Below are 15660 nucleotides of genomic sequence, written 5' to 3'. Positions count from 1 at the left end.
CCTGCAGACTTCCAATTAAAGTGATTTTCCAGTTTCTTTTTTCAGGAGCTCATAATCTCTTGCTCCCTTTACTTTCTGTATATGATACTACAGGTTCTCTGGATCTGCCACAGGCTGCCCATCTCTCTTATTCTCAGAAGCCCTCAGACTTCTAGAGTATGCCAAGTCCTATTAGCACTCTCAGTCAAACAAGATAGAAATTAGTCTCTTGTAACATTCTGAAAAGCCGGAACATTGGGTGCATGATCCACTCTTTTACCCACTCCTTCCTGAGGGAGAGGCCATGAAGCTATACCAGCCTCTGTCTTCTGTATTCTGGGTCCTTTGAAGCAGAAGTAAGCCTCCCAACACTCTTTTTTTCTCAGCAGTCCCAAGATATTGAGAGTAAGCCAGGTCCCATCAGCATTCTGAGACAGGTGAGACAGAAACTAGTCAGACAGAAGCCCCCAAAAAGCCATAACACTGGATGCATGCCCTCATTCTTTACCTCCCTAGTGAGAAGCTGGAAGGTGAGAGTTTTCTCTGATCCCATGCCAAGCCAGGACAAGAGACTATGGTGAATGAGTGCATATTAGTCCAAACCATCACCTTTGTTCTCAGTGATCCCCAATGTGGTACCCTTTCCTGGGTCAGAAAAGACAAAAGCCAATCACTCAAACAGCTCCCCAAAGAGTCTGCATGCTGGACATGTTTTAGTTTTCTATTTCTCTTCCCAAGGCAAAACTGGAAGCTGGGAGTTTTCTCTTCATTATGCCATGCTATGTTGGGGAGTGGACCTATAATGAATGAATGCCATAAATTTTCCTTACAGCTTTGATACAGCTGGCTTCACGATCACCTGACATGTGGGACCCTCTTAACTGTTTTCTAAATTCCTCACAAAGGGAATTGGTCCATGTATTTTTGTCGCTTCTGTGTCTCCACAGGGGAAGGAGGGTCTGGGGCTTCCTCTTCTGCCATCTTGCTGACCTATATGTTATTATTTTGCAACAAATTTTTTTATTATTTAATTCCCCAAATTATATTTAATTTCTTTATAGACAAGAGTAATCCCACATACTTCTTTTCTATTTACACTTCCCTAGATCAATGTGTTCACAAAGTAGCAACTCAGTTTATTGATTGCTTCTCTAAAGTTTAGTTGTCCCTTCAAAAAGGTGAGGAGATATTATTCTGAGAAAATTTCCTAGCCTAGAAAGCCTTAAGAATCAAATATTAACTGTGAATTATTGATCATAACATCAATAACCACTTCACTCATATTTATCAAATTTTTAAAGAAATAACCTTGTGTGAGCTACTGTCCTATGCACTATGCCATATATATATATAAAATAGAAGGGTATATTAGAATAATAATATAACATTTATTCTGAGTGGGATCTTGTAAGGACATCCCATGTGCTGAATCTAGCAAAATATCAAGATTCTAAGGCAGCATAACACGGGGAAAGAGGCCTAAAAGACAACTAAGAGATTGAGGAAAAGCAGGATTGGATTTCATGTCATTTGTAAAAAAAGTGTATAAAACTTTCTATTTTTAAGGCACTTCTATGGACTCCAAGAATCCAAAGATAATCAGGGTGAAGGCTCTGTCCTAAAAATAAAAATATATATTAACATAGAAGATATCATATGCTCACAGATTATTATACTTCAGGGCAAAGTAAGAGAAAGAGAGGGAGAGAGAGATCCTTTAACTGCAAAAGAATGGGAATTTTGATAAATATTGCTGGTGTTATTTTTTATCCCTTTTCACTTATTTTCCTTAAACAATTTTTAAGAATTTAGGCTTTTTTAACATGTGAAAAGTTACTTCAATAAATCCTTCTGAAACACTTTATCCAACATTTCTTATCCACCTTTATTCCAAAACTTAATGTTTCTGATTTTAAATTTGTTTTCATACAATTCAGATAATGTTAAAAACCAAAAATGGTAATGACTCTTAAATAAAAGCCGGTTTGTTTCAATTGTAAGTCATCATAATCTTAAAGACAAGTGCGCTCTGATAATTCATCTTAACCGAAAAGTATATTTATAATCACCTCTCCATATTTTAGTAACACAAGTCATTTAACTTCAGACGCAGAATTGAGAATGCAAAATAAAAGTAAACATTAAATCAGGATGTCATTACAGAAAGATATGCAGTACTCCAACATCTAAATTTAAATTAAAACAAAATAAATAGGACAGCTTCTTATCTACCCTCTCCCCTGCCTGATGGATTTTAAATTTTATTCCCCTTTGCCTATTTTCTTATTTTATTCATACGTATCATAAAAGAATAACTATAGTCTTCCTTTAAAGAGAAACTCTGAAAGGAAAAGGAGTGTTCATTTCACTCCTGTCAGATATGGAGTCCTTTTCCCTCAGTTATCATTGATACTTTTTATTATTATTTTCATGATTCCTCCTTGATTGTCCATGTCTGTTCTCTGTGCTTTCATCTTGTAACATCATATCTTGATGTCAGACTTTATTCTTCATAGTCTGATTCACAAGGAATTATTAGAAAAGACTTATTTTAAAGACCTGTCTCCTTAGGAATAATTATACACACAAAAGTCATCTCTTGGATAATTGAAAGTCTGGGAATGGAAGTCGACCATTTTAATGGTAATCTATGTGCAGCCAACAACATCTGCTTTTTTAGACATTTCAGGACTCCAACTAAGCATGAGCCTCACATCAGAAGAAATACAGGAGCCATCTATTTCCATTGTTTGGGTGTTTTTTAATGGTCTAATAAATCATTGATAGCTCTATAGACTTTCCTTCATACCTTCCTACTGCTGACAGAAAAGGAGGGTATTCTTCCATTCTCTACCAGTTTTGTGCTTAAAGAGCACATTTGTCAAAACAGTGAAAGGTTCACTTTTCCAGGTGTGTGATCAATATACAAAGATGTCAGAGATCCTCGGTGAGAGGAAGGTCATCCTTTGGATGCAGAGTCTTGAAAGTTCTTCATAGTTCCCAATTGTATTAACAGTGGATCACTTATCTTAGCTGATAGACAGATCTGCTAATAGTTTGTAGAATGTGAAAACAAACAGAAATACACCTATGCTATGTGACAGCTCTATTGATACACCTTGCAACTTTTAGCTTCCACCATAACATACACAAAGATAATCACCCTCTGGGACCTAAATAAGAAGAAATACTCAGGAAAAAAAATTAAAGACGCCCTTAGGAGCAGAGACTCAGTCTTTTAAAAAGAACAATATCTCAAATACAGAGTTAGTTTGACCTATTATGGGTCATGGAGTTGCTTTGCTCTTCCTAGAATTAAACATGTTTCTGCTCTCTAAAAGTACATCCACATGAAAACAGCATGTATTAGTATAAATGTAAAGCAATATTGCTGGGCATCTCTCACACTGTCCTCCTGCCAGACCCCTAACTTAATTATTTGGCTTTAGTTTTTTAATTCTGGCAATGACAGTGTTCCATTTTATTGTATCTGTAATACCAATTTAAATACTTTTCAGATGTCAACTTGAGGTATGAATGTGTGTTTGGGGAATTGGGATATCAGAGATGTTACCCACGCAAATGTTGCTGCATCTACCTGCCATATGCCTAACAGCCCTGAAGAGCAGGGTCTTATTTCCAGATTATTTAGACTTCAATTGTAGCTCATAAATTCTTACAGAGAGGATCTGCATTTTATGTACATCTAAATTATGAGAATTCAATTATATATGTTGCTGAGGGTGGGAAAGTAGAAATCAAGTAGCAACTTAAATCATGTAAACTGATTTTAGCATCATTCTGGTCAACGCGCATAAGCTCTGCAATGAACATCAGATGTGAGAAGTGAATTTATTGTACTCAGTATCAGTTCCCTCTTAGTTTGACAGTGGTACATCTCACCACACACTGGGGGGTTCTAGAGTTTTTATACAACATGACATGAAATGCCAGCTTCATCTACAGCTACACTGAAAAAACAGCAAGCTATTCCAAAGCTGGAGGAAATATGTAGCTGTGTTGGAATTATCTGGAGAAAGCATGTTAGTTTCCAATGTGTTGGCTAAAGGATTTCCAAAGACAATTTAGCTTCTATGAAATATTCATCTTATTTGCCGTCTTTAGAACTAACTCCCATGTAAGATGTGGCCCTGATGTATTGATCAAATAAAGGTAGATCAACAGCCTAATTTTACAGAGTCTCTTTATTCTACTAATTTTCTATAAATGGTTTGGTTACCTTTAAGATAGTCTGACTTCTTTTTTTTTGTTTTTTAACTTTTATTTTAGGTTTGGGGGCACATGTGAAGGTTTGTTACATGGGTACACCATGTCATGATGTTTTGTTGTACAGATTATTTCATCACCTGGGAATTAAGCCCAGCACCCAATAGTTATTTTTTCTGCTCCCCTACCTCCTCCTACCCTTTACCCTCAAGTAGACCCCAGTGTCTGTTGTTTCCTTCTTTGTGTTCATAAGCTCCCATCATTTAGCTCCCACTTATAAGTGAGAATTATGCTGCATTTGGTTTTCCGTTCCTTCATTAGTTTGCTGAGGATAATGGCCTCCAGCTCCATCCATGTGTCAACAAAAGCCATGATCTCATTCTTTTTTATGGCTGCATATTATTCCATCCATGGTGTATATGTACCACATTTTCTTTATCCAGTCTGTCACTGATGGGCATTTAGGTTGATTCCATATCTTTGCTATTATGAATAGTGCTGAAATGAACATTCAGGTGCGTGAGTCTTTATGGTAGAATGATTTATATATCCAGTAATGGGATTGCTGGGCCAAATGTTAGTTTTGCTTTTAGCTCTTTGAGGAATCACCATACTGCTTTCCACAATGGCTAAACTAATTTACATTCCCACCAACAGTGTATAAGTGTTCCTTTTTCTCTGCAACCTAGCCAGCGTCTGTTATTTTTTTACTTTTCAATAGTAACCCTTCTGGCTGGTGTGAGATAGTATCTCATTGTGGTTTTGATTTGCATTTCTCTAATGATCAGTGATATTGAGCTTTCTTTCGTATGTTTTTTGGCCGCATGTATATCTTCTTTTGAAAAGTGTCTGTTCATGTCCTTTGCCCACTTTCAAATGGGGTTGTTTTTCTCTTGTAAACTTGTATACATTCCTTATAGATGCTAGATATTAGACCTTTGTAAGATGCATAGTTTGCAAAAATTTTCTCCCATTGTTTAGATTGTCTATTTACTCTGCTGACAATTTCTTTTGCTGTGCAGAAGTTCTCACGTTTAATTAGATCCCACTAGTCAATTTTGGCTTTTGTTGCAATTGCTTTTGGTGTCTTTGTCATGAAATCTTTGCCTATTCCTATGTCCAGAATGGTATTGCCTAGATTGTCTTCCAGGGTTTTTATAGTTTTGGGTTTTACATTTAAGTCTTTAATCCATCTTGTGCTGCTTTTTGTATATGGTGTAAGAAGGGGACCAGCTTCAGTCTTCTGCATATGGCTAGCCAGTAATCCCAATAAGATGATGTGATTTCTTTGTGTCTTCTCAAAGCAAGAGTCTTGATCTGATTTTGGAATAAAAGGTGAATTAAGGAAGTGAATATTACCCAAGCAAAATTCTACTTCTCATGCATATTTATGTTCAAATTTGGGAGAAAGGAAACGGTAACATTTTCAACATTCCAAGCACCATTTGCAAGCACCGTACATTTTGCCCATATTTTAGGATATTTATAATATATTATGATTACATTAGTTTGTCAGGGTTGCCATAGCAAAGTACCACAAACTGGGTGGCTTAAACCACAGAAATGTCTTACAGTTCTTACAGCTCTGGAAACTAGAAACTAAAGAACTGTAGGGTTCTTTCCATATGATGACTTGAGAAAGATAATGCCTCTTAACTCATTTTTGGTAAGGTGTTGGCAATATTTGATGTTCCTTAGCCCATAGATGCATCACCCTGATCTCTGCCTTTTTGTTCACATGGCAATATTCCTGTGTGCCTGTCGGTCTGTATCCAAGCTTCTTTATAAAAGTCCTAAAAAGACTATTGTCCTTATAAAAGTCCTTATAAATGTCCAAAACGTCCTATTGGATTATAGTTTTGCCTTATTCCAGTATTGACCTCATCTTAATAAATTACATCTGCAATGACCCTATTTTTAAATAAAGTCACATTCTGAGGTACTAGGTGTTAGAACTTCAATATATGAATTTGGAGGGAACACAATTCAACCCCTAACAACAATTAGTTAACATGGCTTTATTTTCTTTTTTAGTTATTATTTGGTAATGTTTACACTAAAATGCAAACACATCAGCTCAAAAAAAATTTCAAAGTAATCAATCAGCAAGTTTTTCTGAGTGTCTATTTTTCTGCTAAATATTATTAGATGTTGTTAGAGCTAAAAAAGAGATGTAAAAAAGGGCCATTTTCTAAAACAGTCTATCTCCCCACCTAGTAGAAGTGACAAAACTAGCCAACAATAGCAACCTCTTTTACACAGAAAAACACATTAAAACACATCCAATTACAGAACCAAACATCCTACATCTTTTCCACATAATCTGACAACAACCTATAATATTTTTTGTTGTTACTTTTTCTACAGGCATATTTTGAATCAATGTTCCTTGGCCATATTCCTGCAAATGTTCAAATTCATAAGAAAGCAGGTCCTGTTTATGGGTTCAGGGGCTGCATTCTAGACCTTCAAGTAAACAACAAAGAATTCTTCATCATCGATGAAGCACGACATGGAAAGAATGTTGAGAACTGCCACGTCCCTTGGTGTGCTCATCATCTGTGCCGCAACAATGGCACCTGCATCAGGTCAGTATTAGTCTCCTGATTCCCAACCTACATTACATGACTCCAAATTCTTAAAACAACAAAAGCGAGCAGTATTGTCCTCTGAGAGATGAAAATGACAAGTCCAGAATTCTCAAGTTTTTCTATGCATCACCTAAATGATGCACACATGTGGTAAATTCTTGTTTGTCCAAAGAAATGTATATATTGTAGCTCAAGTGACAAGAGAGTCTCAGACTCTGACAGTAACTAGGTAACTAGACCTGGTTTTGGCAATTTCAAATGAATCCACTTTTTTATCTAGGTGTTCCAACTTCTTGTAAATATGAATGAGAGGCTATTATTCATTGGTGATGGTTTTGATATATTTATTAATTTTTTTATATTTATTAATTTTTATATTTGTTTTTACTCATCTGCCAAAAAAGAATCTGCTTAGATTGCTAAGATTAGAGGTAAAAACAAAATTACCTATATCTGTTTTCTCTTTTTATTTGCTATCCTATATCCTTTTTTCTTCTTGAAGCAGATTTATCATGCTTATAAACTTAAGAAGATTTTAATTAAAATTACTTTCTGCTGCACTTAAATGTCTTAACTGAATCAACCCTGAGGGAGTCTCATTTGAACAGTGTAAAACATATTCCCAATTTTCTTCAGTCATCTGAGAATTCTTTATTTTGGGGCTACAAATAACGACAGAATGGAAGCTGAAACAGATACAACTTACAATAATTCAAGTCAAGGAAAAATTGACCAAATTGAACAGGAAATATTTTAATTAATTAACCTCAGTATTTTCATGGGGAAAGCTATCAAGCAGTCAATAATTACTCCATAAAAATAAACATATCTATACACAGTGTAGAAAAGAGAGAAATTTTATCAAAAAAGCAGGATTTAAAAATGGTAGACAGAAACAAGCTCTGATAGTGATCACTAGAATAGAAAATAAAAAAAGAGAGAGAGAGAAAGAACCAATCGCAAAAACAAGAAACAGAGGACTGGACAGATATGATAAAGTCAACGTGATATATTTACCAATCACAGAATGACAGTAATAAATTTGAAAAAAATAAAAAAGTCATGGTTAGTGGAAAAGTCAGGCAGAGTTTCTTAGAGTGTCTAGAAATTTGGCTTCTGATTCACTGTGTATCTGACTTACATACTGAATTTATACACATTTATACATTGGTACAATAACAGCAACATAGACCTATTCAACGTAAGCACAATCGATACAGATTTAAAGAACTAAATCAGAGTAAATCTGGGGGCTAAGAGTGAACGTATCTCCTTGACTATCATCACTTTCCTCAAGGCTTTACTCAATAAGTATTTTGCTTTATAATGGACCCACTAATACCAATTGTTTTTCAAAATCTAATAATGCAAAAATAATTTAGCAAGGCAACTTTCAGACCCTGTAGAAGAACGTGCAATTCTGTCGAATTAAGTGAAATAGAAACGGGAAAAAACCTTCTCTACTGACTGTGTTAATGTCTGAAATATTTGTGTTATTCAACCTAAGTAAATATTTTCCATGAGGCTTTATTACTGATGAAATTACAGAAGTGACAAGAATTGTGTTTTCTCCCTCCCTATGTGTGGTGAACATACCCTACTATGGCCCTGCAATCCCCCTCCTGTTATTGTTCATGCCTTTGTGTGATCCTCCCTCCCTGACTGTGGGTGAAACCTGTGACTTGCTTTTAACCAACAGACTATCTGATAAACTAAGGTGATAAGACATCACTTCCAGGATTAGACTACATAGAAGTGTAAGCTGTATATTACAAAGAGATTATCTCTTTTGCTGCCTTTGAGGAAGCAAACAGCAGTTTGGGGAAGACCTACATGACAAGACACTGAGGCAGCCTCCAGCCAACAAGAAGCAGAGTTGAGGGTGTCCCCTGGCTGATAACCAGCAAATATTGAATCCCTCATTCTTACAACTGCAAAGAATTGAATTTTACCAACAACCACATGAGCTTGAAAATGGGCCCTTTCCCCAGTCAAGCCTTGAGATGAGACCCCCAACCTATCCCATACCTTTACCGCAATGTAAGATTCTTATGCAGAAAATCCAGTGAATCCATGCCCAAACTTGGCTCATGGAAACTGTGAGTTAACTGTTAGTATGTTCTTTTAAGGTGCTAAGTTGGTGTTAATATTGTTATTCAGGAATAGAAAACTAACACACTGTCATTTCCTGGAAAAGTATCTAACATTACCAACTCAGAGAAATAGGTAAGGATAAGGTTTATTTTAGGACATTAACTTTCTGATATTTAGTAAGCCAAGTACGTGTTAACTAAAGTAAACCTCTTATCTGCATGAATTAAAGAACATCACATTAATTCCAATCTCAGTTATTTAATATGTATTTGAAAATAACAAGATAATCTTCCTAACAGGATGTATATATAAGCAGTCCTAGATTTATTTATACTTTATATATTGATTCTCTTAGACTTATTCCAACAAATATTGCCTGAGAGCCAACTAAGAGCCAAGGTATTTGTAAATCAAAGATGCATATTCAAGACATGCAAAGAGTTTTTATTCTAGCGTGGAAGCTCTATCAGCTCTTCAGGACTTAAGGTAAATTTTCCCACAAAAAATGTATCAGTCAGTCTTCATCATGTACATTATCTCACCTTCCATCCTCATTTCTAAATCTCTCTAGCTCTCAACCACAACTCCAGAGAAATCTACTGGAAGGTCAACTGATTTGGCATGCACTGTTTAAAGACTTCCAGATCTGTATGTCCCTTTATACTGCTAGCCACATGGAGATGTACCAGTTGTGTATCATTAAGTATAACACTTCTTCACATCTTATGAACAACCTGCTTTCTATTTTGATTGCCGGTGCTCAGCTGCTGTAAACTACTACTTACACCGTTGCATACAGGACATGCTGCTCCATAGCAGCTATGACTTATATTCCTGCAATCCCTTTGTGTACTCCAACATGCAATACACTGGAGTTGGCCAGTTCCAGAACAACAATTTTTTTTAATTCTTGAAAGGATCCTAAGAAGAGATGCCTGTAGTATATCAGAAGTTTAATACAAGAAAACAGAGAGCTATAGGACCACGGAGGAGATTATCAGAATAAGAATGCTGTCTTTTGCTCTTCCCACCAATACCCAACCCTACAGCTAGCACTCCAGCAGTTTCTGCAGTAATCCAAAAAGGAGAACCAGAAAATGTACTGAAGGAGAACATAGACTCCCAATGAGACCATAAGCAGTTTCAGCTCATTAAGAAGAACACGGGTCAAAGAGGTAGGACACAGAGGGCCATCACCATAACCAACTCTCTCCCTCAACAGATGCATATTCACACTTGGCATACACGGAGCAGTGTAGAGTCTTCCAACAAAGAAATTTAGAGAAACCCTGTGCTACTGAGTGAGCCTCATTCTGATTCTGACAAAATGGATCTGAACTGACTTCATGATTTTGGTAACCCACTTCCTATCTATGTTGTTAGCAGAAGCCAAAGGTTCTCTTTCTTTCTGCTGCCATATCATAAAGTGGATTTCTCCAAAATCTTCTACTCTCTTCCAGTCCTTCTCACCCTTTGGCTCTGTTTTTTTCCCTCAGTCCATGCCATCTGACCTGATCTCACTCCTGAGCCCATCTAGGCAGAGTTCTAAACTTCCCTTCTCTTTCCTCCTATTTTCTCAAAAGAGGAAATTGGATGCAAGACAGCTTTCAAAATAGCAGATCAATTTCAATAAGATGTGTTAATATTCAGCCTTTCTGGATTCAGGGAGGATGGACAAGATGGCCTGATGAAATTCCTTATAGGCTTACAAGTTATATTACTTTATTTTCAAAGTAATAGACTGTTTATGTTCAGAATAAAAGAGTGATTATTACAGAGACAGGAAGAAAGCCTTTTACCTCTCTGCTTGCTTCTCTCAAAATACACAGATACTGATGATTTAATACTGTAGCATGTATACATAAAGTTTTACTTTGAAATGCACATAACAATTTCTCATCACAGTTTAATTGTTCTAGGCCAGGACTCTAATTGAAAGGTTGGGGAATGCTTCCTAATGGAGTATATGAGAACCTTAAGAAAGAGAGATTTTTCAACACACACACACATACTCTTGAGCATTCTAATCTGTACCTCCTGAAAATGCATGCCTATTTTCCCCAATAAGTGAAGAATAATAGTGTTATAGTATGAGATAACCCCTAAAGAAACTGGCTCTCTACACAAGAGTGGGGTAGTGAATGAACAGAGTTTCAGTGCCATAGAGTTAGACCTTAGGGTTCACAAAATGAAATGCTGTTACAATGGATATTTGTAAGCAAAATCATCACTAATTTTTGTACCTTGGTTGATCTAATTTTACTGCTGTAAAGTGCTGTTCCTACACTGTCTATGAATGTAATCTGCTTATAAGAAGACAAATTTCATGTTGAAAAGTATTAAGGAAAGTAACACTTCAGCAGCTTTACTGAGCAAATGTCATTCTGCTTTGAGTACCATCACATGTTTCTGGACAGTGTCCAATCTTTTTTCATTTTGTTATAAATCTGTACCAGAATTTTCAAACCCCTGTGGTTGTTCATTTCAGAGAAGTCCAAACTGCATGTAGTGAAATTCAGTTTAGAAAATGATACAGAAGGCTTATTCTGAGTATCCAAATCTCTACGAACTTAAAACAAGCTGTTTCCAAAAGGGCATAGGAAGGTTAGTAAATTAAACAGATAATATTTACATCACTTTCCCCTTTCTGAGCCATATGTTTTTAAATAAGTTAAACAGTAATTAAAAGGAGCATCAGGTTTGGGAATATACCCTATACAACCATGACACGAGAAACTTACATCACTGACATTACAGTAAATAATTATTGAGACACTAATTTCAAATTTATTCTTAATTTTACCAGGAGCTAAGCACATATAAATGTATTTTATCATGCAGTGAAAGTCAATAATTTCCACATCTCAATGAATCCGCTTTCTATGCTTCTATTCATCATTAACCAGTGCTATCCTCCATGTTCCAAGGCAGAGGCTAGCAAACATTTTCTGTAATGGGCCAGATAGCAAATATCAGCCTTTGTATTGCAATAACTTAACTCTCCTGTTGTAGCAGGAATGCAGCCACTGACAAAATGTAAACAAATGGATATGACTGTGCTGTGTTCCAATAAAACTTTATTTACCAAAATAGGTGGCTGGCAGGATTTGGCAAAAGGGCTATCATTTGCAGACCACTGCACTAGGGCAACAAATGGGTAAATCAGTGTTATTCAACTAATTGAGCTAGACTAAGGAAATCAACCCCAATTCATATTAATAATTTTTCCATATTAAGCAAGCTTCAAACAGGGTATGTATTTGTTTAGCATTCAGAAATTATCATTATTCTCAGTACCCCATGTGAACAGAGGTGAGTTTCTTTCCTTTATTCTTTACCTTCAATCCATCTTTCCCTATTATCTCATTTTATAGACTTTTTTTTAACATTTGTAGAAAGGAGGCAGTTTTTTTGTGATTACTGAGGTTTTCACTTTCCAACTCATTTAGCACTTCAAAATGAGGTAGGAGGTATAAATTGAATTTGAAATTGCAATAGTAAGAACTGTTACACAGCATAAAGACAGGATATCAGGTCTTAGCTTTTCCATTTGTTCTGTAATAAGTTGCAACCCCTCACAAAATTTTTGCTTGTCTTCATTGTCATTTCACAATGTCATGTCGTTAGGAATCACCTGCTGAGATCTTTTAGTTTTTACTCTGTATCTAACCCAGATTACCCCAAATCTAGCTCAGCAGTCTACCCTATTCTTCTAAATACCACAGGAAAAAAGAGCCTATTTCAGATCAATTTCTTACCACACATTTAGACTAATGACATTTTCAAATATTTAACCCTTCTTCTTAACTGCTACGCTTTCTGTCTGTAGTCTACATCCTTGAAATTGTATATAGGACTTAAGTGTCCCTTGCACTAGAAGACTATTTTATATTTAGTTAGATTATTCTCAATGTAAAAGTTTACCAGTGAACCTCCAAACATCTCCCACTGTGGGCAGCCCTTGTTGCTAGAGAAACAGGTGGGGGGGAAAAGCTAACCAGGTTTTCGGTAAGAACTTAGAAGCATAAATGATTTCATAGGTTTTCCTATCTTTCTCATTATGTTAATTAATTGAGTATTTAAGGTATTTTCTACATAATTCATTCACTAAAATCAGTCTCTAGGGTGTGAGTATCAAAAGAATGTTTTCTTCTGTCATTGATGGTGTACATACTCTGTTGGTCTCCACTTTATTTTCCTTTACTGGAATATCCTGCAGGTTCCAGAGCCTTCTATGTATGTGCACATATTAAATCATCTGGTTCAGACTACACCAATTAAAAACTTCTGTCTCATATCCAATTTAGTGGTCATCAGCCCTATGCCAGTTGGACAAACCTCAAGTTCAAGAATTTAGAGTGGGGAAGGAATGTAATGCATTCTTGATTTCTTTCTATCCCTCCTCTTTTTCTAGTTTCTCCAGGTTTGGGTCTGGCTTGGGACAGGAGGGATTTGACTGAAAAATATCGAAAGGTTTTCTTATGAGCTGGTGCCATTATGGTTCTGTATTGATTTTGTACTCCCTGACACACAAACTCAGTCTTGGATCTCTTGTCAAATACATGCAGGAGTCCTCACAAAGCCTTGCTCCAAGGGCCACTCCATGGTTGCCTGAGGGGGAAAATATTCTCTGGTTTGTTTCTTTCCACCCAGTCCTTCACAGCTCCTTACCTGCTGACATCCCCTCACCCAGTAGCAGAGCTGGCTTACCTCGAAGCTAATGAAGCTTAAGAGGCCCTCAACCTTGTACATGTCTTTCTGGGATTGGGAGTTGCTAGGAATTGCAATAATTTCTCACAATTTCCTTTGGGAAGGGAAAACAAGTTGCGATCAGGAAGCATCTCCATGTAAGCTCTAGTGTTTGATAGCACAATAGGGTAAATATATTAGTTATTGATAAATTATTAGTTATCAGTAATTTATTTCATGTTTCAAAACAGCTAAAAGATAAGATTTGGAATGTTCTTGACACAAAGAAATTATAAACATTTGAAGTGATGGCTATTCCAATTATGCTAATTTGATAACCACACATTGTATGCCTGTATCAAAATATCACATGTACCCCATAAATATGTAAAATTTTTATTATACATAATTTGTATTATATATAGATTACTGCATATGTACAGTAATATATAATAATGTTTAGCCCTTTACACAATTATTGTGTATCCATTTTTAAAACTATAGTACAATAGGAGGCTAACTTGAGTAATAATAAAATTCTGGTCTCCTGAAAAAAAACAAAAACTGTAGTACAATTAAAAAGAGAGTTCAGAGAAAGAGACCTGAATCTCCAAATATTAATGTAATTTGCTGTTATTTATTTTCCTATTCTAAATAAATAATCACTTTTATGTACAATTTTTCATTTGAATCTGTAAAATTTTTTTGGTTATAAAAGATCATAAAATTATATGAGCTTCAGGCCCCACAAAATCTAAACTCCCCTCTACAATTCTCTAAGACAGGATTCTGGCAAGATAATTCAAACCCAGTGTCAAAGTTTAATTTTCAAAAAGTTATAAACATGATTTTTATACAACTGTATAAACCACATACCAAAGATTCATTTATCTCCTATACAAAGCAACCAGCATGAAGGTAAAGTTGGTTCAAAAAGAATTCAAGAGACTGAGCTTTTATAGGCACTGAAAGGATGCCAAAATAAAATTGCAAGATTTAGAGACAAAACTAGTTAATATTCCATAGGGCAATAAAATGTAATTTTGTGATGTTTTCTACCAGTCTGTATTCTTTTGCGCCTCCATCAAACCACAGTCTACAAGTGAGCATGTAACTTCACAGAGTCCTGGTCTAATTAACAATATTAATAGTGCTAATGCACTTCATAACAATGTTTCAGTCAACAACAGACCAAACAGATGATGGTGGTCTCACAGGATTGTAATGGAGTTGAAAAGTTCCTGTTTTCTGGTGATGTTGTGGCTATTGTAACATCATAGCACAATTACTTTTGTTTTTGTAAATTTAGTATAGACTAAGTGCATGGTATTTATAAAGTCTACAGTAATATACAGTAGTATTTTAGCCCTTTACATTTGGTCACCACTCACTCACTGATTCACCCAGGGCAACCTCCAGTCCTGTAAGCTCCTTTCATAAGTGCCCTATATAGGTGTACCATTTTTCTTTTCTTTTATACTGTATTTTTACACATCTTTTATATGTTTAGCTACACAAATACCACTGTGTTACAATTGCCTACAGTATTCAGAACATGCTTTGGTACTACATGCTGTACATATCTGTATTATAGCTTAGGAGCAATAGACCATACTGTATAGCCTAGGTGGATAGTAAGCTATGCCATCTGGGTTTGTATAAGTACATTCTATGATGCTTGCACAATGATGAAATCGCCTAATGAGGCATTTCTCAGAAGTGTTATTGAGTGACATATAACTGTAAATAGTGAGCCAAATAAAAGTTCACCTTCTAGAGAATTACATAATCCTTAAGCAAGCCCATTAGACAATGCTCTGGTATGATATTAAAAGAACACACAACTCTCCTTTTGTATTATTACTAAGTTTTAAATCTTTTCTGAACACCAGACACTTTTTGCATTACCAGAAGATAGGAGTTCCAGCTGCTTCACTGTAACCCTCTGCTGTCCTTAATGTTTAACAAGAAAAGGTTGTGATAAGCAAAAAAGTACTTATGCAAATATACGCATGCTATTAGAAAAGAAGAAAAGGAGAAACAGGCCTGTTTTAGGTCACTGTTACTTAAACAAAAAGTA

The 15660-nt window shown here is 35.8% G+C and overlaps 1 protein-coding gene across 1 annotated transcript in view; it reads left to right on the top strand.

Annotated features, from left to right (window-relative positions):
- Positions 1-15660, top strand: part of LOC129534464 (protein eyes shut homolog) — a 512806-nt gene that overhangs the window by 443111 nt on the left and 54035 nt on the right. Inside the window, exon 9 of the mRNA XM_055391596.1 lies at positions 6574-6794. Within this exon, the coding sequence (XP_055247571.1) occupies positions 6574-6794 (221 nt within the window). The remainder of the gene's footprint in view (positions 1-6573; positions 6795-15660) is intronic.

The sequence above is a fragment of the Gorilla gorilla genome, chromosome 5, assembly GCF_029281585.2.
Source record: "Gorilla gorilla gorilla isolate KB3781 chromosome 5, NHGRI_mGorGor1-v2.1_pri, whole genome shotgun sequence".
Lineage (NCBI taxonomy): Eukaryota > Metazoa > Chordata > Mammalia > Primates > Hominidae > Gorilla > Gorilla gorilla.
The sequence above is the reverse complement of the archived record's forward strand: the minus strand, read 5'-3'. Positions and strand labels throughout refer to the sequence as shown.